Here is a 24,326-nt window from a genome sequence, read left to right on the forward strand (position 1 = left end):
TACCAGTTACAAGGGACTTACCTAGGTGCCAGGGTTGTGCCAATTGTGGAAACAATGGTACATTTTAGGTGAAAGAACACTGGTGCTGGGGCCTGGTTAGCAGGGTCCCAGCACACTTCTCAGTCAAGTCAGCATCAGTATCAGGCAAAAAGTGGGGGGTAACTGCAACAGGGAGCCATTTCTTTACAGCGGTCAAAAGACCGCCGCGGGTATTCTGGGTTTCCCGCTGGGCTGGCGGGCGACCGCCAGAAGGCCGCCCGCCAGCCCAGCGGGAAACACCCTTCCATGAGGATGCCGGCTCCGAATGGAGCCGGCGAGTGGAAGGGGTGCGACGGGTGCAGTTGCACCCGTCGCGATTTTCAGTGTCAAAACCGCCAGGAACAGGATGGCGGTATGGGGGTCGGAATCCCCATAGCGGCGCAGCAAGCTGCGCCGCCATGGAGGATTCCCCAGGGCAGCGGAAAACCGGCGGTACGCTGCCGGTTTTCAGTTTCTGACCGCGGCTGTACCGCCGTGGTCAGAATGCCCAAGGGAGCACCGCCAGCCTGTTGGCGGTGCTCCCGCGGTCGTTGGCCCTGGCGGATTTTACCGCCAGGGTCAGAATGACCCCCTTAGTCTTTTTTTCGAAGATTTTCTTCAGTGGGACGAACCTGCCAGTCCAATCCGACCTCCTGGAGCCCTTCTCTGGATACGCGATGCTGGAATCCTCGGTGGAGATTTTTTACCTTCGACCGGGTTAAACCTGGATCTTGATCCGACGTCCATGGAGCCCTCCTCGGATACGCTGGCTGGGAGGTCCCGGTCAACTTTTTACCTTCGGACTTAGTCTCTTTTTCGGAGATTTTTCTTTACCGGGACGAACCAGCAAATCAGGCCGGGTCGCGGTTGAGGCAAGCCGGCTAGCGTTGCCGCGGCGGGTCGGTCCCTCTATGGAGCTTTTTTACAAAAATTCTCCAAACTTCTCCAAACTTCTGGGGCTTCTCCCAGATGTCCTTTTAAGGTTCTTTTGGTGTCCACAGCTCACCCCAAGGGTCCAGAAGTTCTGAGATGGTCCTTGGGGGGTGCAGACTACAACTCCCAGAATGCACCTGGCGCAAACTCCTTTTTGGCCACTGGACAGTGGTCAGCTGGTCGCTTTCTTCAGGAGTTGGTGCAGGGGACTCTGGATAGCAATTTTTCACCTGTAGCAAACAGGGAGTCCCTCCTTGAACCAATTGAAGCCAGGCAAAGTCCTTCTTGTGGTGAAGCCCAAGTGTGCAGCTGGTGCAGTCCTTCTGAGTGCAGGTTCCAGGTGCAGGCCAAGGGTCCAGCAGGGCAGTCCTTCTTCTTCTGTCGTTCTTCCTTGTTGGATGTGGTAGGGAACTGAGGTGTGGGTGCAGGTCTGCCAGTTTTATCCTTGCTCCTGGGTGAAAAGCAGGGGGGTCCTGGTTCTCCAATCAGGTGCAGGGTCCTTCCCCCTGTGATGACCACTTCCTGGGAAGTGTGGCAAAAATCAGTCCCAGGAGGCAACATTCTCTAACAATCCATCATGGCTGAATCTGATTTTTGGAGGTTACATCTGGCTGAGCCCACCCACTGGTGTGGCTAAAAATCATAAACACACCCCTCTCCTGCCCTCTCCTAATCTAATCAAGGGGGCACCTAGCTGTCTGGGGTTGCATGATGTGGGGGTGTTGCTGGTTGCTCCAAATGTCCTTCTCTGCCTTTGAAGAACAGTTTGGCAGCCCTCCCCCTTCCTGCCTCACCATCTGCTGAGGGGAGATTCCCTCCCACAGGCACATTCCTTTGTGTGAAGCCAGGCCACTTCACACCTCATCAAGGCAGCTTGGCCAAGCTGCTCAGGCTGGCCAATCAGAGCACAGCAGCAAAAACAATGCAGGGCTGAAATTGGCAACTTTTCAGGTAAAGTTTAAAACTCTTTACCTGAACAAGTTATATTAAATCCCACAACTGGAAGTTGTGGGATTTAATACAACAATTAATTTGATACCAAACTCTTGGTATGCATCATTTAAGGAGACTTTAAAAATTAAAATAAAGTCTCCCCATTTTATCCTATGAAGGCCATTTACTACAATGAGGGAAAAACGAATTTGGCTGTTTTTACCTCACCAGGGCTTATAAAACTATTTTTATAAGGTCCCTGCTTATAGTTACATGGCACCCAGCCCTAGGGGCACATAGGGCACACCTTAGGGGTGACTTATATGTAAAAATAAGGTAGTTTAAGACTTTGGATCTACTTTTAATTCCAAAGTCGAATTTGCATATAACTTTAATTTAAAAGCAGCCAGCAAGGCAGGCCTGCCTTTAAAATGACACTGGGCACCTCAGCAGTGCACCTATGGGTGCACCACCTATGCTGTGGTCCCTAAACCTACATGCCCTACCATTTACTAGGGACTTATAGGTAGGTTAACTTAGCCAATTATAATTAGCCTAATTTGCATATCCATTTTACACAGAGCACAGGCCATGGGACTGGTTAGCAGTACCCAGGGCACCATCAGAGTCAGGAAAACACCAGCAAAAAGTGGAAAATGGGGGCAAAAAGTTAGGGGGCCTCTGCAATCAGCCCTGTTTTCTCACATAGGATTCTCAATAAATTACCAAAAATCACACCTACAACCAGCACAAACTCAGCAGTACTTAGGGGCCACATTAAACACCCAAAAAGCACTTGCAAGCCCAAGTCCACAAAGAGTGCAATCGTTCCACACCATATTGCCAAATATCCAGCCAAACCAACAGTACACTGTCCATTTTGTTATGAAACTGTTGGGTATGATGGCATCATGCATCGCCATTATCCCAAACCCAAGATTATACATGCGGCCCTTACAACAGTGCCTTGCAAAACAATGGTCGCAGGCACATGGTCATCTCCAAGATCTACTGTTGATAGACCGCCAAACACATATTTCGCTTCAGTGGTGGAATCCCACAAATTTAAACAAAGGGCGGCCATTTCAAGACTCTGTGGCTCACGCCATTCTTACAACAGATGCATCAATGATTGGATAGGGAGCACACCTCAGCAATCACAATATTCAGGGACAATGGGACAAGAAACAAAAACAACTTCACCTGAATCACTTAGAACTGGTAGCAGTATCCCTAGCACTAAGAGCCTTTCAACCTCTTCTTGTTCACAAACACATTCTTGTCAGAACAGACAATATGACAACAATGTACTACCTAAGCACACAGGGAGGAACCCACTTGTAAGGAAATGCCTCCTTGGCATGGTTACCCCCTGACTTTTTGCCTTTGCTGATGGTATGTTTTGAATTGAAAGTGTGCTGAGGCCTGCTAACCAGGCCCCAGCACCAGTGTTCTTTCCCTAACCTGTACTTTTGTATCCACAATTGGCACACCCTGGCATCCAGGTAAGTCCCTTGTAACTGGTACCCCTGGTACCAAGGGCCCTGATGCCAGGGAAGGTCTCTAAGGGCTGCAGCATATCTTATGCCACCCTGGGGACCCCTCACTCAGCACAGACACACTGCTTACCAGCTTGTGTGTGCTGGTGAGGACAAAACGAGTAAGTCGACATGGCACTCCCCCTCAGGGTGCCATGCCAACCTCACACTGCCTATGCAGTATAGATGAGTCACCCCTCTAGCAGGCCTTACAGCCCTAAGGCAGGGTGCACTATACCATAGGTGAGGGCACCAGTGCATGAGCACTGTGCCCCTACAGTGTCTGAGCCAAACCTTAGACATTGTAAGTGCAGGGTAGCCATAAGAGTATATGGTCTGGGAGTCTGTCAAACACGAACTCCAGAGCACCATAATGGCTACACTGAAAACTGGGAAGTTTGGTATCAAACTTCTCAGCACAATAAATGCACACTGATGCCAGTGTACATTTTATTGTAAAATACACCCCAGAGGGCACCTTAAAGGTGCCCCCTGAAACCTTAAACAACTACCTGTGTAGTCTGACTGGTTTTAGCAGCCTGCCACACTCGAGACATGTTGCTGGCCCCATGGGGAGAGTGCCTTTGTCACTCTGAGGCCAGTAACAAAGCCTGCACTGGGTGGAGATGCTAACACCTCCCCCAGGCAGGAGCTGTAACACCTGGTGGTGAGCCTCAAAGGCTCACCCCCTTTGTTCCAGCACCACAGGGCACTCCAGCTAGTGGAGTTGCCCACCCCCTCCGGTCACGGCCCCACTTTTGGCGGCAAGGCCGGAGGAAATAATGAGAATAACAAGGAGGAGTCACTGGCCAGAGGAGTCATCTTGCAGATGGAGGATTCCCCCAATAGGGATAGGAATGTGACCCCCTCCCCTTGGGAGGAGGCACAAAGAGTGTGTACCCACCCTCAGGGCTAGTAGCCATTGGCTACTAACCTCCCAAACCTAAACACTCCCTTAAATTTAGTATTTAAGGGCTTCCCTGAACCTAAGAATTTAGATTCCTGCAACTTACAGAAGAGGAGGACTGCTGAGCTGAAAAACCCCTGCAGAAGAAGAAAAGAAGACACCAACTGCTTTGGTCCCAGTCCTACCGGCCTGTCTCCTGCCTTCAGAAGAAAACTGCTCCAGCGACGCTTTCCCCAGGACCAGCGACCCCTGAATCCTCAGAGGACTGCCCTGCTTCTAAGAGACCCGGGGCACCCCCTTCTCCATTGAAGCCTATGTGTTTTGGGCACCTCTTTGACCTCTGCACCTGACCGGCCCTGAGCTGCTGGTGTGGTGACTTTGGGGTTGCTCTGAACCCCCAACGGTGGGCTACCTTGGACCCCAATTTGAACCCCGTAGGTGGTTTACTTACCTGCAAGAACTAACAATACTTTACCTCCCCCAGGAACTGTGAAAATTGCACTGTGTCCACTTTTAAAATAGCTATATGTGTTTTATATAAAAAGTATATATGCTATTGTGATTATTCAAAGTTCCTAAAGTACTTACCTGCAATACCTTTCAAATGAGATATTACATGTAGAAATTGAACCTGTGGTTCTTAAAATAAACTAAGAAAATATATTTTTCTATACAAAAACCTATTGGCCTGGAATTGTCTCTGAGTATGTGTTCCTCATTTATTGCCTGTGTGTATGTACAACAAATGCTTAACACTACTCCTTTGATAAGCCTACTGCTCGACCACACTACCACAAAATAGAGCATTAGTATTATCTCTTTTTGCCACTATCTTACCTCTAAGGGGAACCCTTGGACTCTGTGCATACTATTCCTTACTTTGAAATAGTGCATAGAGAGCCAACTTCCTACACCACTCATCACAACTTTGTCTTCTAGCACAAGAAAATTGGCACTGGGCAATTCACAACAACATACACCTCGTAGCTCAATACATTCCAGGAATTCACAATCAATTAGCAGACGACCTCAGTCGAGATCACCAACAAACCCATGAGTGGGAAATTCACCCCCAAGTACTTCACAAATACTTTCGTCCGTGGGGGACACCAGACATAGATCTGTCCGCCACCAACCACAATACAAAATGCCAAAACTTCACATCCAGACACCCTCATCCTCTATCCAAGGGCAATGCTCTATGGATCAGTTGGTCAGGGATATTTGCTTATGCTTTCCCCCCCACTCCGTCCCTTTCTGGTAAGCAAACTACATCAGAGAACTCTTACCATGATACTCATAGCCCCAACATTGGCATGTCAACATTGGTACACAACACTCCTAGACCGGTCTGTAGTACCTCATTCCAAACTACCAAACAGACGAGATTTGTTAACACAGAACATAGGTCAAATCAGGCACCCAAACCCCAGTGCTCTCAACTTAGCAATTTGGCTCCTGAAGTCAGAGAATTAGGCTACCTAAAGCTTCCATCAGAATGTATGGAAGTGCTTAAACAAGCACGTAAACCTACTACCAGACAATGTTATGCTAACAAATGGAAACAATTTGTTTACTACTGTTAATCTAAAAATACTGATCCACTCACAGCATCTATACAAGATATTGTATGCTACCTACTTCATTTACAAAAATCTAATTTAGCTTTCTCATCCATCAAAATCCACCTTACTACAATATCTGCATATTTACAAAATATTCAACACACTTCTCTATTCAGAGTCCCTATTATTAAAACTTTCATGGAAGGATTAAAACACATTTTTCTATCTAGGACACCACCTGTTCCTTCTTGGAATCTAAATATCGTACTAACCAGACTCATTGGCCCACCTTTTGAACCCGTGCACTCTTGTCAAATTCAGTTTTTAACATGGAAGGTTGCCTTCCTTGTAGCTCTTACTTCATTAAGAAGAGTTAGTGAAATACAAGCCTTCACTATTGAACCTTTTTTCCAAGTACACAAACACAGTCGTACTTAGGACAAATCCCAAATTTCTACCAAAAGTAGTATCTTCTTTTCACATCAACCAAACAGTGGAATTGCCAGTCCTCTTTCCAGACGCAGTTGCAGAAAGAGCTCGTCATACTCTGAAAAGAGCTCTTATGTACTATATAGATAGAACTAAAGACTTTAGGAAAACAAAACAACTTTTTGTTGCTCTTCAACAACTACATAAAGGCAATCCTATATCTAAACAAGGCTTAACAAGATGGATTGTTAGATGCATACAAACATGCTACATCAAGGCAAAAAGACAACTTTTAATCACTCCTAGAGCACATTCTATAAGAAAGAAAGGTGCGTTAATGGCATTTTTAGGAAACATACCAATGGCTGATATAAGCAAAGCTGCCACATGGTCTACTTCTCATACCTTTACTAAACACTATTGTGTTGATGTTTTCTCACAGCAACAGGCCAATGTACGCCAAGCTATCTTAAGAACACTATTTCAAACAACTTCAACTCCTACAGGCTAGCCACCGCTATTTTGTTGGGAGGACTAACTGCTTTGTAGTCTATGGATAGCATGTGTATCTGCAGCTACACATGCCATTGAACGGAAAATGTAACTTACCCAGTGTACATCTGTTCGTGGCATGTAGTGCTGCAGATTCACATGCACCCTCCCTCCTCCCCGGAAGCCTTTAGCCGTTTAAGTATATCATTTGTACATATGTGGATACATTTACACTTGCATGGACATCTCTTTATATTCTTATATTCTATCACTCCTTCCTTCACCCAAACAAACTAACAATGGAGTCAATGCCCATCCACACTGTAACCGAGAGGAGGAGTCACTTGATTCTGTGACTTTCAAAAGACTTCTTCGAAGAAAAATAACTTGTAACACTCCAAGCCCAACACTAGATGTCAGAAGAGCTATGCATAGCATGTGAATCTGCAGCACTACATGCCACGAACAGATGTACACTGTACAGTGACCAAACAATGCAAAAGCTTACATTGCATGCAAATTAATTTCGAACTGTCAATTAATGTAATATATGCTGTTTGCTGAGACACATGTCTCAAAGCTTCAAAACATTACAGTTAACATGTTTTCCTTTTCAAAAACAATACAACTAGTTTCAATCTCACATTGTTTTCTCCTTGTTTCATTAGATATCATATGGAATGCCTTAATCCTCCTTTGGGTTCTGTCCCTGTCGATGAGTGGTTTTGTCCAGAATGCGCAGTCACTAATCTGCCTGCCGATGGTAAATTTTATTTTTCATAACTTGTAACTCGTCTGATATTCATTGCATCTAATGAGGGTAAAGGAGGGAATCTAAACTGTTCCACTGTTCTAGCTGTCCAATTCACTGTTTTATTCTGCCACTTTTTCCTTCCAGTAGATAACTTGTTGTAGGTTTAGGTTTCATAGAAAAACAAGTTTCTTGCCTGAGAACTCTTTTTGGTGGTCACGCTATCTAGCTGCAGATTCCCTCACCTTTTGAATATTTCCCAAGCATCAGACTGGATCCTAAATTTTTTTTGTAATACTTCTGCACGCCAGAAGGTTTCACCTTAGTGATCCATGTTGATGTCATTCTGCTCCAGAAATGATGTGGGGGGCTAATAAAGGCTCCCCTCCTGCACGCTGACTGTTGCTTTTGAGACAATCCTCGCCTCCATTCATGGAGCCCCAAAAGCAAATTAGTAGACCAGTGTGCAGGTTCCTAGACTTGGGATCTTATTGATGAGTAGAGTCCATTCACAGATCAGGAAGGATGGGCGGGATGGTGAGGATTCTGCAGCTAAATAGTTTATATCAGAGAGAGCATCACTGAATGTAAGTATCTTGTTCTTCTGATAAACTTCCAGCTTCAGATTCCTCACCTTTTGAGTAAATACCAACAAGCCTGTAGCTAGAAATATTTGATTAGGGGGGCATCGTCCCCAGTAGCAACATGAAGGAAATTGAATGGGCTGGGTGCACAGGGCAGTGAGTGTACGATACAAGGATACCATGACTTAAATATCATGTGTAAAGATATATTATGCAAATTATTGTTAATGAAAATATCTCACCATCTGAGTTATTAATATAAACAAAAAGGGGCTACTAAGTAGGGGCTACCAAGAAGTGCACAAGACATTTTGAACTTCGATTGACTGTCAGCATGTTATCAGAGATGCACCATTCCCCATATCCCAACGTTCATAGTTTAACAGACATAAATGTAGTGCCCTAATAGAAGTAATAAGCTTCTAGCTGTGGGCATATCATATAAAAAAAAAAGTGAAACGTCCTCCGCAAAGCTGACTTCAGATTATCAGTGCAGGAACTGGTCCTATCCAGCTGTTACAAAAGCAAAACTCTTTTCAGGGGGTTTCTCCCATTCCATACTGTCTTGTCTAAAAGGCATCCTACTTTCTGGGAACATGATCAAGTTGAAGCACATCAGCTGAACACCAAAGGAACTTCACTGATTGCCCATTCAGGACTGCATCTTTTTCTTAATGCTTTGTCTTTCTGATAAGTTCGTCAATATGAAACACAAATGCCAAGGGCTACCAGCGCAATCTACTCATGGTTACAGTAAGGACTGAAAGTACTTGGGACGATCGGGACAGATCTGTTAGCCACTAAGTGACCACCCACACCCCCACAAAGCTAAAAGTCCACAAAAAACACACACAAAAAAAAGTGTGTGCCTATCAGAGAAGCTACGCATCTTGAAGGATGATGCCACACCAAGGGCAAGGATGTTTTCAATTCTGAAACAAGGAAATGGAAGAAAAAGAGATCAGAAAGGACCAGAATGCAAACCTTCTGAATTGATGCACCTATTTGGAACAGAATAACTGTCTCAAAATAACTCTTCTCACACTCCTATGATTCAGGAAGGAACTGAAGATGCATTTCTTCTCAGAAATACAACAAGGTACTCTCCATTGCAACTTATGTCTTGATAGAAAACGATCTCCTCACTGCAGCTTACCCACCTTTTCTCTGCCTCCCTGTACCTCGGCTCTTGCCCTTCTGTTCAGCCCTCCATTGTTTTCCAGCAGTTCGTATGATATAATTACCCCCACAAACGTAAACTGTTACAGCAGGCGATCATTTCAAAAACAGAAATTACAGAATGGACATGGAAACTGATATATTCCATCAACCAATAGAAAGGTTTTATCTAAGGAAAGGCCAAAGATTGATTAGGCATTAACATAAATCTCTCTACCTCAAATATGGGTATATCAGCAAAGGATCTAAGGATTAAATGGACGTAATTGTATATCCATACATCTGTCCATCCTTTTTTCGTCTCATCATTCCCGTGCACCCTCCACCCCCCCTTTCTATGCCTACCTGAGTACTGACTCACTTTTACCTGTGTTGTGTGGTACAGTGATTGAGTGTTTGGATGTTTGTTGTCTTTTTCTGAACTTTGGTGTCTTGCTTACTGGACATGGTTATCTGACTTGCCTTGGCATCTTACTAACATTCTTCCCTTTTTTAACATATGTTGACCCCTGATCCTCACACGATTAGCCCTCTCTACATTGGTACCTATTTTTCGCATCCTTCTTCCTCCCTCTATGACAAGCAAACGCATACTGCTGCTTTTCAACCACTGCTCGTTTCCATTTTGAGGAAAATCATCTCATTCAATTGGCACCTTCCTCAGCCCCTCGCTCTTCTCCTTTAGCTCTGTAAGGAAATGCCTCCTTGGCATGGTTACCCCCTGACTTTTTGCCTTTGCTGATGCTATGTTTACAATTGAAAGTGTGCTGAGGCCTGCTAACCAGGCCCCAGCACCAGTGTTCTTTCCCTAACCTGTACTTTTGTTTTCACAATTGGCACACCCTGGCATCCAGATAAGTCCCTTGTAACTGGTACCCCTGGTACCAAGGGCCCTGATGCCAGGGAAGGTCTCTAAGGGCTGCAGCATATCTTATGCCACCCTGGGGACCCCTCACTCAGCACAGACACACTGCTTGCCAGCTTGTGTGTGCTGGTGAGGACAAAACGAGTAAGTCGACATGGCACTCCCCTCAGGGTGCCACGCCAACCTCACACTGCCTATGCAGTATAGATAAGTCACCCCTCTAGCAGGCCTTACAGCCCTAAGGCAGGGTGCACTATACCATAGGTGAGGGCACCAGTACATGAGCACTGTGCCCCTACAGTGTCTAAGCCAAACCTTAGACATTGTAAGAGTCTATGGTATGGGAGTCTGTCAAACACGAACTCCACAGCACCATAATGGCTACACTGAAAACTGGGAAGTTTGGTATCAAACTTCTCAGCACAATAAATGCACACTGATGCCAGTGTACATTTTATTGTAAAATACAGCCCAGAGGGCACCTTAGAGGTGCCCCCTGAAATTTATCCGACTACCTGTGTAGGCTGACTGGTTGCAGCAGCCTGCCACACCTGAGACATGTTGCTGGCCACATGGGGAGAGTGCCTTTGTCCCTCTGTGGCTAGTAACAAAGCCTGCACTGGGTGGAGATGCTATCACCTCCCCCTTGCAGGAGCTGTAACACCTGGCGGTGAGCCTCAAAGGCTCACCCCCTTTGTTCCAGCACCACAGGGCATTCCAGCTAGTGGAGTTGCCCGCTCCCTCCGGCCACGGCCCCACTTTTGGCGGCAAGGCCGGAGGAGATATTGAGAAAAACAAGGAGGAGTCACTGGCCAGTCAGGACAGCCCCTAAGGCAACCTGAGCTGAAGTGACTCTGACTTTTAGGAATCCTCCATCTTGCAGATGGAGGATCCCCCCAATAGGGATAGGAATGTGACCCCCTCCCCTTGGGAGGAGGCACAAAGAGGGTGTAGCCACCCTCAGGGCTAGTAGCCATTGGCTACTGCCCTCCCTGACCTAAACACACCCCTAAATCCTGTATTTAGGGGCTCCCCTGAACCTAGGAAATCAGATTCCTGCAACTTAAGAAGAAGAGGACTGCTGAGCTGAAAAACCCTGCAGAGAAGACGGAGACACCAACTGCTTTGGCCCCAGCCCTACCGGCCTGTCTCCCCCTTCAGAAGAAAACTGCTCCAGCGACGCTTTCCCCAGGACCAGCGACCTCTGAATCCTCAGAGGACTGCCCTGCTCTAAAAGGACCAAGAAACTCCCGAGAACAGCGGCCCTGTTCAACAAAGACTGCAACTTTGTTTCCAGAGGAGCAGCTTTAAAGACCCCTGCAATCCCCGCCAGAAGCGTGAGACTTGCAACACTGCACCCGGCGACCCCGACTCGACTGGTGGAGAAACAACGCTACAGGGAGGACCCCCCGGCGACTCCAAGACTGTGAGTAACCAAAGTTGTCCCCCCTGACCCCCCACAGCCACGCCTGACTCTAAAATCCCGACGCCTGGAAAAGACCCTGCACCCGCAGCTCCCAGGACCGGAAGGATCGCAACTCCAGTGCAGGAGTGACCCACAGGAGGCCCTCTCCCTTGCCCAGGTGGTGGCTACCCCGAGGAGCCCCCCCCTTGCCTGCCTGCATTGCTGAAGAGACCCCTTGGTCTCCCATTGAAACCGATTGAAAACCCGATGCGTATTTGCACACTGCACCCGGCATATTATTCATCCAAAATTGAGGTGGCATCAAACTCCGCTAGGGAGATCTTTCAGGTTGTTAATGAGATCACCCAGTCACAACAAAAGTTGATTCCCATGGATGCCCCTCAAGAACATAGTAACAGCCTTGCAATGTATTTTCAGCAAAAAGTCCTGGATATTGTAGGAAGTTGGCTCTGTATGCACTATTTCAAAGTATGGACTAGAATGCACAGAGTCCAAGGGTCTAGGAGCACAGTACAGAAACAATGGAAACATGCCATTGTTAAACCTTTGTTTCAAAAACCTAATTTAGATGCCTCGATACTGATGCCAGTGTACATTTTATTGCAAAATACACCCCAGAGGGCACCTTAGAGGTGCCCCCTGAAACTTAACCGACTATCTGTGTAGGCTGACTAGTTCCAGCAGCCTGCCACACTAGAGACATGTTGCTGGCCCCATGGGGAGAGTGCCTTTGTCACTCTGAGGCCAGTAACAAAGCCTGCACTGGGTGGAGATGCTAACACCTCCCCCAGGCAGGAGCTGTAACACCTGGCGGTGAGCCTCAAAGGCTCACCCCTTTGTCACAGCACCGCAGGACACTCCAGCTAGTGGAGTTGCCCGCCCCCTCCGGCCCCGGCCCCCACTTTTGGCGGCAAGGCCGGAGAAAATATTGAGAATAACAAGGAGGAGTCACTGGCCAGTCAGGACAGCCCCTAAGGTGTCCTGAGCTGAGGTGACTCTAACTTTTAGAAATCCTCCATCTTGCAGATGGAGGATTCCCCCAATAGGGTTAGGATTGTGACCCCCTCCCCTTGGGAGGAGGCACAAAGAGGGTGTACCCACCCTCAGGGCTAGTAGCCATTGGCTACTAACCCCCCAGACCTAAACACGTCCTTAAATTTAGTATTTAAGGGCTACCCTGAACCCTAGAAAATTAGATTCCTGCAACAACAAGAAGGACTGCCTAGCTGAAAACCCCTGCAGAGGAAGACCAGAAGACAACAACTGCCTTGGCTCCAGAAACTCACCGGCCTGTCTCCTGCCTTCCAAAGAACTCTGCTCCAGCGACGCCTTCCAAAGGGACCAGCGACCTCTGAATCCTCTGAGGACTGCCCTGCTTCGACGACGACAAGAAACTCCCGAGGACAGCGGACCTGCTCCAAAAAGACTGCAACTTTGTTTCAAGAAGCAGCTTTAAAGAACCCTGCAACTCCCCGCAAGAAGCGTGAGACTTGCAACACTGCACCCGGCGACCCCGACTCGGCTGGTGGAGAACCAACACCTCAGGGAGGAACCCCGGACTACTCTCCGACTGTGAGTACCAAAACCTGTCCCCCCTGAGCCCCCACAGCGCCGCCTGCAGAGGGAATCCCGAGGCTTCCCCTGACCGCGACTCTCTGAAACCTAAGTCCCGACGCCTGGAAAAGACCCTGCACCCGCAGCCCCCAGGACCTGAAGGACCGGACTTTCACTGGAGAAGTGACCCCCAGGAGTCCCTCTCCCTTGCCCAAGTGGAGGTTTCCCCGAGGAAGCCCCCCCTTGCCTGCCTGCAGCGCTGAAGAGATCCGTTGATCTCTCATAGACTAACATTGCAAACCCGACGCTTGTTTCTACACTGCACCCGGCCGCCCCCGCGCTGCTGAGGGTGAAATTTCTGTGTGGGCTTGTGTCCCCCCCGGTGCCCTACAAAACCCCCCTGGTCTGTCCTCCGAAGACGCGGGTACTTACCTGCAAGCAGACCGGAACCGGGGCACCCCCTTCTCTCCATTCTAGCCTATGCGTTTTGGGCACCACTTTGAACTCTGCACCTGACCGGCCCTGAGCTGCTGGTGTGGTGACTTTGGGGTTGCTCTGAACCCCCAACGGTGGGCTACCTTGGACCAAGAACTGAACCCTGTAAGTGTCTTACTTACCTGGTAAAACTAACAAAAACTTACCTCCCCCAGGAACTGTGAAAATTGCACTAAGTGTCCACTTTTGAAATAGCTATTTGTGAATAACTTGAAAAGTATACATGCAATTGAAATGATTCAAAGTTCCTAATGTACTTCCCTGGAATACCTTTCAAACAAGATATTACATGTTAAATTTGAACCTGTGGTTCTTAAAATAAACTAAGAAAAGATATTTTTCTATAACAAAACCTATTGGCTGGATTTGTCTCTGAGTGTGTGTACCTCATTTATTGTCTATGTGTATGTACAACAAATGCTTAACACTACTCCTTGGATAAGCCTACTGCTCGACCACACTACCACAAAATAGAGCATTAGTATTATCTCTTTTTACCACTATTTTACCTCTAAGGGGAACCCTTGGACTCTGTGCATGCTATTCCTTACTTTGAAATAGCACATACAGAGCCAACTTCCTACAACAGGTCAACAAAATCTCCGCTACCTCGTTTGGTTTTCTTAGGCTTTTGAGGAAGGTTTTTAAAATCCTTCCTCTTACTGCTAAAAGACTCATTATACAGGCCATGATTAGCTCACGGTTGGACTACGGAAATGCTCTCTCTTTGTTGGATCCCCCAAGTTTGTGATTAAAATGTTGCAGGTGGTACAGAATGGTGCGGCTCGTCTGCTTCTTAATATACCTAGGTATGATTCTGTAAAAGCAGCAATCTCTTCTCTTCATTGGCTTCCTGTTGCATGCCGGATAAGACCCTGTGTATTATGCACAGAACTTTACACAAGAGAGGCCCTCTCCTCAGAACATTGGCATCCTTTTTCATATCTACTAGACAACTTAGGTCATTCACGGCTTGTCTAGCCGTGATCCCTAGGGTTAAGAAGTCTAGATGGGGTGGAAGCTCGCTGGCATTCCAAGGGGCCAAATTATGGAATCTCTTGCCACCTAGCCTTCACCCTATCAACCATGAACTATCCTTTAGGAAGGCTCTTTAAACCTGGATGTTTAAAGACTAACTTTCTGCTAACTCTAAGGGTTCTGCCATCAGCGCTGGGAGGCCTCCAGGTAGCCATGCGCTTTATAAATCTGTATATGTTATGGTAAAGGCAACAGGATCATAAGGACCATCTTACTCTTAAAACCACGCAATAATAAAAAGAAAATAGTAAAATCAGACCACTATCAAATACACAGTAATAGTCCATAAACACAATAGAAAAAAACACTTCCAGACAGTCTTAGCAACTGATGAAGAGAAATGTGTAAATGAAATGGCATGTCAGATAGAGCTGCTAAATACTTAACAGTGTATAAAAACATAAGGAAGACTAGGTGAGGAAGCTGTGACACCGCAAAACTTTTGCAGAATAAAATAAAGAGCATGAAACTAGCGCGCTCTCTCTTTATTCCTCTTTCTGTCTCCTGTGCTGTATTAGTAATGCGTTGCTCTTCATATTCCCCCCAGTAATTTTTTTGACTGAGGATTTTTTGTTTGCCTTGGGCTGACCCCCCTGTTTGGCCCTGTTAGGGCTAGAAAGGGCTTTGGACAGAACCCCTCATTTTCCAGCGATGAGCTACGGTGTAGGAAGCTGGCCTGGTTTGTGGTGAGCACCTATGGTTATAACCTTTTTCCAGGTCCAGTTATACCCGGTTAGTGAAGTGTAGGCAGTGTCTAGGAAGCCAGGACTCTTTAGAGGTAGCTGTGGACGAGCAACCAAGACTTATCTTGGAGACATGCAAACCTTATGCAATACCACTAGTCACACAGCACTTGCACACATGAAAGAACCCCACAGTGTTCCAAAATATAGTTACTTTATTATAGTAGCACAAATACTAAAATACTATATAGGCAATACCCCAACTGGAGGTAAGTAAACACACTATTATACACATTAGAAATCAGAAAATAGCATATAAAGCGATAGGCATTGGTAAAAGCAATAGCAAACAGTGAGGGAACTAAGGGAGGGCCAAACCATATAAAAAAAAAGTGGAATGTGAAAGTCAGTCCCCCACCCAAGGAAGTGGAATCAGTAGAAGGGAGTTGAATGAACTAGGAACCCCCAAGAGGTGAGTACCAGAGTGGCCCTCAGTGACCAGGAGAGAGGGTAGGTACCTGGTTTTCCCCAAACCCAACAGGAGGTCTTTGGAAAAGGATTGTGCAAGACCCAGACAAGATTAGAAGAACCCAAAGGTGGATTCTGACAAGGAAGGACCTACAAAGGCAGGGGACCAAGTCCAGTTCATGAAGGAGTGTCCGGTGGTGACAGGAGAAACTACCCACCCTTCTTTTGTGGATGCAGGACCAGGCCGACGGTGGACAAAGAAAGTCAGCAGTGCAGCACAGGAGCAGAAGAGGAATTCCAGAAGTGATGCAAGTGATATCCCACATCAGCGGTCGAGATGCAGTTGGTCAGTGGTGCTGGAAAACCAACAAGCCTTGGCAAATACAAGAGTCTGAGAAGAAAGTTTTGGAAGGCTGAAGAGGACCTGCAAGCTCCAGGGGACTCAACCCAAGGAGGGTAGTCCGGGGTGACCCTCAGCAGCTGGGAGAGTCACAAGAAGAAGAGGCAGTCCTCACTGGCAGCAGGCACAGGAGTTGCAGTGGGGCCCACTCAGCACACCTGGAGGAGTGTCCCACGTTGTTGGAGCAACAGACAAGAGACTATGCGTTGGAGGAATAAGTGCTGGAGGCCGGGGCTACATGGAGCCAGAAGATCTCTTAGACGAGGAACATACAAGCCTTGGTAGCTGCAAGAGCTGCGGTGCACAGAGATACTCTCCTACAAGGAGAGGCAAGGGTTTAAAGCTCCAAGTTGGACATCTGGTAGTGAGGACCAAGAGGATCCCTCCAGACCACCACCTGTGATGCAGGATCCATACAGCTCTGGAGGAGAGAAGATCCATGCAGCTGGTCGTCGTTGCATTTGGTGCCTGCAGATGCAGGGGAGTGACTCCTTCACTCCAAGGCAGAGTCCAGCTTTACGAATGTTTTTTCTATCTTAGTTCCGTCTCTTCACTTTTTACGTGGTTCTTTATTTTTTCCACCTCTTTCCCATTTCTCCCTTTCTGTTTCTTTCTTTCATTTTTGTCCCTTTCCCTCTCCACACTCTTGTTTGCCTTGTTTTCTTTCTCTCTTAGTCTCTCCCTCTCTCTGTTTCTTTTTCGAACTACAGGAGTCCTTCTTCTAGTGTTGTTTGAGACTTCCCCTCTCTCTTCTGGCTTCACCCCTTCCACTCCTTGCTTTCCTGCAGCTATTTGATCCTCTTCTATACCGTGCTCCAGCCATGGCACACAAGTGAGGGTGAAAAGTTGAGGGCATCTTCCTGTTGTGCCTTCCCTTTTGAATCTGTCAGGTCCAGGAAGGGTGTGGGGCAATAACCCCGTTTTCTTCTTTGCTTCGTCTTTCTTGTCCTTCATTCTACCAATCTCCATGTCATCCTATGTTAACACCATACATAATTGCTTTGTTGGTTTAACAGTGCCCTCAACGTGTTGATCCTCATTTGTTTCTTGACAGACTCCATTTAATAGTCCTTAGGGGTTTAACAGTGTCTGGAATGGGTCACACCTCTGTAGCTTTTGGACAGTCTCTATATAAAAGCACCTGTTGTTCTAAAAATGTCTCCAATAGGTTTTGTTTCTGTTGCTTCTTTGGTGCCCCTGGGTAGACTCCTTATAATACCCCTGATTAGTTAACCGTGTCTCAGGCTGTTTGATTTCTGTTATAGTGTCGGGTAGACCTGTTTCCAATGTGTTGCTTTCCTGCTGCTCCATTTAATTCCTCTTGGTAGTGTAACAGTGCTATTAATAGTTTTGTTCCTCTGGCACTATTGAGTGATTCCCATACACCACAATGAACTCACTGATCCACATATCTGCTGTACCCATGCTTATGTGCACCAACACTCCAATTCGTCCAACCTTGCACACCTCATCGATATACCCCACGTAGGTCAAAATGAAAACAACCTCCTTTCAACCATGCACTCCGAAGGGTGCTCAGGAACCCAGTGCAAATCGAAGCACTTGATGATCTCACCCGGGGTATGATGTGCTATATAAATAATGCAACTAGACCATCTGTACTTTAGGTCTCACAATGGATGTTGAAATCACTATATAAGAAACCAATAGAACCCCTCATTTACCAAGAAAATATAAAAACATCTAAACTTCGGTAATGCTGTATATCCTAAAGTTATGCTACTAAAAGTAATACTGTATTGCCATCTTGCATATATCATTAATGTAAGCCTGGTTGGAGTCAGGACTAGAGATAGGACTGAAAATTAACAGGGACAGTTGAGCCAAGCTATGACCAGGTGTCTGGCTTTTACCCAAGTGCTAAGGCAATTTTGTAGTGTAATTTGTTATGTAAATTATACAATAAAAATGTTAAAACATGATATAGTCTTACAATTCCAAACGTGTTTTTTTTACAAATATAGAAGGGTTTCAGAGCAGCAATTAGAATAAATCACTGCATTTAGTGACATTTGTTACAAATGAAGGCTGTATGTACTTAAAATATTTATGAACTGCTTCCTCTGCCCACCATCCGCTACCACTGATGCCACAAGCAAGGGACAACTCAGATGTTATGCACACCCCTATATATGGCCTACATTGTTATGATAGATAAGCAAGGTTGTAATGATTAAAACATACACGAGAGAATTTTGTAAAAGTCACACACTGAAGTAAAGTGATTTCTCTACTATCCCACAATTTGGTAAATGTGAGAAGCAAGGATTTAGAACTTAGATTTCCTAGTTACACAATGTGCTATTTAGCTGTTGGATTGATATTGTCTTCCATGTTGCCTTTCACATCAAGGGACAACGATTTTGTTTAAATCCACTGGGACTGAAATACTGCAGTGTTAATAAATACACTGGTAAATTAATCATACGCAAGATGTCTTTCTTTAAAAAAAAAAAAAAAAAGTACAAATTTTAAAAAGTCAGAAACTGATACCAGTCTCACTGCACAGGTGATGTTGGTGGTCAGTTGAGTACTGAAGTTCCTGTGATGTGATGGATGGAAGGCACATGCACTTTCTGATGGCACAAGCTAGGGCGATAGGAATGATACATGATGCAAGCATGAGGCCCATATGGGTGCATTAGAAGATGGATTACCTGCTTTACCACTCTGCATTTTTTTACACTAATGGAGCTGGTCAGTAATTTGACTTAAGATCACACTATTTAGTCAAGGCTGAAACCGGCGTTTGAACCTCATATTTTCTAGGTAGATTGTGCATGCTAACTACTATCTGCTTCTAAAGCACATTTGACACCAAAGGATCATGCTTCTCAAACGAGCTAAACAGTACACCATGCAGCCGTGCCAAGTTTCCAAGGGCCATGAGTGATATGCTGCTTCATTCGAGTTTTTTTCTTTGATTTCTGGGACTTGCACTATTGTTTGTTCCACGATAAAACAGGACAACAACTCTCAGACTGCAAAAAAAAAAAAACCTTGAGTGAAGCTGCACATCACAAATATGCATAGGAAACTTGTCAGCTGTGCACTGTTAAGTAAATACTGTGGTCACATGTAAAATTCATCTGACACAAGTCAGCTTTCTTATTAAAATAATAAAACAAGTAGACACTTAAGAAAGGGAATTCAGAAGTTCATACCAGTTTCGGTATCTTTGCCCTGGTGATGCTGACAGCTTGGCAGAGCTTTGAAGGAAGGTGAATACATGAGCGAAATTAAAATGTGGGGCCCAGCTGCTTGCGTTTGAAACAACACTGTGACAATCCTGCTGTCGCCACACAATCCCCAAGCATGTAAGTGATGTTTGCGACCTGGGTGCAGAATCCAGCCCTGTTGCTGGCGACAGCAGATTCTCCAGGAGGGGCAGGCTGATTGAAGGACAATTGCTCAAGCCCATGATTTCTTGGTACCACACTGTGCCCTATACAGAGCCAGTTGGATGAGTTTGACCCGGTCTATCCTCGTGTTCTTGAGAACTTGGAGCAGGAGTGGTATTGGCAGAAAGGCCTACATGAGTCCCGAGTTCCCTTTGAGGCAGGACGCATCTCTGAGCCAGAAACACCTTAGAATGACCAAGGCACAGAAGTGCTGACAGTGCACATTCTCTGCAGTTGCAAAGAGATCCTCATTTGCGAAAGAGACCTTGTACCATTTCCGGGTATAACAGCCACTCGTGATTTGCAAGGTGTTGACGGCAGATCTTGTCCGACCTGGCATTCCGTGAGCCCGCCATGTGGTTCACCAGGAGGAAAATGCCCTGGCAGTCTAGTCATTTCCAGGGTCACAGAGCCTACAGGCACAGGGTCTGTGACCCCCACTCCTCTGTTTGTTGCAGTACCAAATGGCGGTGGTGTTGTCTATGAGCACCTGTACATCCCCTTGATGATTGAACAGAAGGCTTTCAACATCAGATGGATAGCCCTCCTCTCCAAAAGGTTGATCCAGAACTCCGCTGGAGACCAGAGGCCTCCGATATCTACCTCTCACAGATGGTCACCCCAAACCAAAAGGAAGACATCAGGCACCACTATCCGCTCTGGGTGTGGGAGGAAAATAATTCTCCTGCTTGCCCAATCATGGCCCGGCAACCAACACTGCAGATCTTTCGTTCCGCTGCCTCTGCTGAAATCTGTATGTGGTCTGAGAGCTCACTGTGACTTGAGGTCCCTGTGCAGAGCCTGCATATGCCACCTGGCGTGTATGACCAGCAGGATGCAGGAGACCTTCAGACCCATCAGCCTCAGTCTCGGAAATCCAAGACCAAGCTGAAAGATTGGGATCATAGTTTGATTGTCCTGGACTCTTCACCAGGGGAAATGCACAAAAACTAACTATGTCCAAAATGGCTTTGATGAAAGGGAGCATCTGAGAAGTAGTTGGGTGTGACTTTGGCACGTTGATAATGAATTCCAGAGATGACAGGAGGTTCGCTATAGTCTGGAGGGGGCAGATGATTGCCTGGGGTTTGTCTGCTTTCAGCAGCAAGTCGTTAAGGTAGGGGAAGACTGGCACCCCTTACCTCTGACGGTATACTGCCATCACTTTTGTGAGCACTCAGTGGGCACTAGTGAAATCAAAAGAAAGCACAGCGAATTGAAAGTGCTCATGGCCCACCATGAACTGCAGGTAGCGCCGGTGGGTCAGCAGGACGGCGATATGGAAATAGGTGTTCTGCAGGTCCAGGGCCACCATTCAGTCCCAATGCCTCCATCTAGTCTCCGGAGTTGAGAGCAGATCAGCTGTAGGCCAAGGTGAGCATTTTGAACTTTACCTTTCGGAGGAAGGTGTTGAGAGGGTGCAATGGCAAATCTAGTTTTGGTACTATGGGAACAAGTTTTCCTCTACCACAAGCCACAGTTCCTGACCTGTGAGAACAATATTGAAAATGCTGGGTAACATGCCATCTTACATCCCGTTAATACCTCTAATATGTCTTCTCATGAGACTTCTACAGGAATGGTTTATACATCAATGGTCATAGACAACATGGGATTTGGACGAACAAAATGCAAAGGGAACTGAAATGGTGGTCACAGTAGAGCATGACATAAGGCAGGCACTTTGCAGACCCAGTCTCCACACTGACTTTCACCACCTACGAAGTTCCACATGGGTGGGTGCACAATGGGGGCTAGTGGATAAAACAGGTGGCTTTAAAACATCAGATTTCTAGGGCTAAAAACAATATTTCTAGCTCCAAAGGTCTTTCATTCACAGGTGCAAGGCAAAACTGTTAAGATCAAAGTGGACCACACTACTCATTTTTCTCCAAAGGGGGAAGGTCACAGTTGGCACAAAATCGCATCCACTATCTAAGCTAGCCCAAGAACTACGGATATGGGCAAACATTCAAAATAAAGAGTTAGTGGCACTATACTTTCGAAGAGAGTAAAACCGAGGAAGGCAGGATTGAGACTCTCACAAAAGAGAACTTATTATGGAGGTATTAGACATAAATTCACAATATGGTGAACATCAGGGAGAGAGACGTGTTTGTAACAAAAGAAACCTAAAATGTCCAGAGTTCCTCTCCCAATATCCACACCCCCACTCCCAACGAGAATGCACAGTTGATCAGTTTGTATGGAATATTTGCATACCTCTTTATAGAGATGCCATTCATAACAAGCTTGATAAACTCAATAATCCTTAGCACACCTCAGTGGGCACCTCAGACACACTATTCATCTACTGACAGTTCCACAAGAAAGGTATTATAAATCCCTAACAGAATAATCCTGCTGACAACAAAAAGGAAAAGGGTGTGCTACTGACATCTTGCCAGTATGAGCCAAATGGCATGATTTCTGACTAGTTAAAATTTTGAATTTTACCTCCATGCTTTCTGTGGGTGGATGTAATCAGGGAGGCGAAGAAACTGACCACTCGCCAATACTGTGCAGCTGTGTTTAAACATTTCATTTCGTGGTGCTCTAGAGAAGACTTGCAGAAAATAACCAGTGACATTGTCAGATATCTGTTATATTTGCTCAAATCCATATTGTCATCTGTTGCAGTAAAGATACAGCTACCTGCCATAGTTGTTTGTATGGAGGGGGAAACCTTTTAAAAAAAATCTGTAATAAAAATACACCAAAAACGTGGAAAGAAAGTAAACCCCACCTAGGTCAATCCAGCACCCAGTGTGGAATCTCAACTATGTTCTTATAAGAATAATGAGAACCAGTGGAGTAGGCTACTCTGAAACAACTCTCAATAAAACCATCACCCCTCTTATTCTTTCAAGCATCCATTGTTTTGTTTGGGGTAGTTTCGGTGGATCGAAATTCCCACTCCTACCTTTTTCCTTTCCAAAGGCAAATTTTGTTTGGGGGACTTTATTGGTGCAACGTTATTTATCTTGTCTTAGCAAGTGGGTTTCTTGTAGTACCCCTATGTCCCCTTTCAGCATAGAGAGTGTGTGTGTGTTTCCTTTCCTCTTTTAAGGATTATTCAATTCTCTAACATTATAAGTATCAACATTCCATGTAATCATTTCCTGGGCTGTGAAATTTTCCCCTGTGCCCTCCAGTGCACCCTTGGCCTCTCATATGTATCTGTGTGTGTAAATACCCTCCCGCCACTCACACATCCCAAACACTCAACCCTTGATGCATTTGGTAATCAGGCTCCTGTATTAATACTGAAAACACTCAAGAACTTTGTATTTCTGAAGGATATTTGGCTTTTGAAAGTCTTTCACAGTCCGTGGTCTGCCTGCCTGGATTCTCGTACTGCTCTGTAGTCTCTTCATTTCAATCAGCCTTCATCCATGGCTACATCAATTTCCTTGGTTTGGATTATTCACTCATATCTTCCAGATCTATCTGTTCTTCTATGCATGCTTTGCTGGCGGGCCAGTGATCTGCTCATTATATGAAAGTGTTAAGACGCTGCCTTACATTCTGCAAGAATCTCTTTCTCCAACATGTCCCGCTCGATGATTTAGCATTTTATGCCATACTGGGCTTCTGGGATGAGGCAGGCCTTTGTGTTTTCTAATTCTGTCATCTAATACAAAGACCAGCCCAAGTATGTCAGAAGCTTCCATGAGGGATCTCGTGGCCTCTTTGTGCCCTGCCATTAAAAATTAAGTTGGCAGGGCCGGCCCCATCAGTACCTGACACCCTCTTCTCTAAATAAGGTGGTCATGTTTGCATCCATTGATATTAATGTTGTGACCTGGTAGGTAACCTTTGTGGCTTCTCTAAAATCAACAATTTGCAAGCTTCTTGCTTGTGGAGCATTTATAAGTGTTGTTCACAAAGATTAAGCAGTTCTTAGAATGTAGCTCTTAGTAAGTGCTTTTATTTTTTTCCTGTATCATTTTTGTTTGTGTAGAAGTTCATTGTACTGTCATCCTAAGTCTTTTTTCGGAGGGTGATTTTACCCTCAGTAACTTAGATGTGACAAGGTCTGTGGGATTTCTTTCAGCTCAAACGGAATTGCTGTTTTGTAGTCAGCGTGTAAATTATGGCAGCCTGAGCTGAGAAATCAGACATCTTAAGGTGCTTCACACAGCAGTCCTTTTTTCCATCTAGGAATGCTAGGTCATTCTGATGTGGCCAGGGCAGTCCCTGTACCCTGATCCCTTTCAGAGGCCCTTTTATTTTGTTATATGTTTGGCAGCCACTTAGGCTGTGTTGTGCGTCTTTTAAAGGCCATTCATGTTGAACATTCATTTCAATCATGGTCCTGTGTTCACCTAGACGAAGTATATTTTTGAAAGAAATTTCAGTTTTGCAGATGTTATCCTCCTAGAAATTTTGTTCCTTGGGAATTTTCCCAAGCATCTAAAGGTAGGAGGTGGAAGAGTCCAAAATAAAGAACCCAAATGACCTCTCGTAATCAGGAAGATCGTTCCTAATCTTTAGCCACCCTCTTCTTTTTTTTTTTTTTTTTTTTTTTTTTGTTCTGCAGGGACACTGCATTTGTGTTGGGCATTAACTCGGAACCACTTACCATTTTTTAGTTGAGACACATTGTCATTGAGAGACCTATTCAGGGCATATTAAAAGGGGGA

The 24,326-nt window shown here is 45.7% G+C and overlaps 1 protein-coding gene across 3 annotated transcripts in view; it reads left to right on the top strand.

Moving 5' to 3' along the window:
* PHRF1 (PHD and ring finger domains 1) overlaps positions 1-24,326 on the top strand; it is a 606,102-nt gene that overhangs the window by 135,730 nt on the left and 446,046 nt on the right. For all 3 annotated transcript variants that reach the window (XM_069223077.1, XM_069223079.1, XM_069223078.1), the window contains exon 7: positions 7,484-7,578. In XM_069223077.1, coding sequence (XP_069079178.1) covers positions 7,484-7,578 — 95 coding nt within the window. The remainder of the gene's footprint in view (positions 1-7,483; positions 7,579-24,326) is intronic.

Source organism: Pleurodeles waltl, chromosome 3_1, assembly GCF_031143425.1.
Source record: "Pleurodeles waltl isolate 20211129_DDA chromosome 3_1, aPleWal1.hap1.20221129, whole genome shotgun sequence".
NCBI lineage: Eukaryota > Metazoa > Chordata > Amphibia > Caudata > Salamandridae > Pleurodeles > Pleurodeles waltl.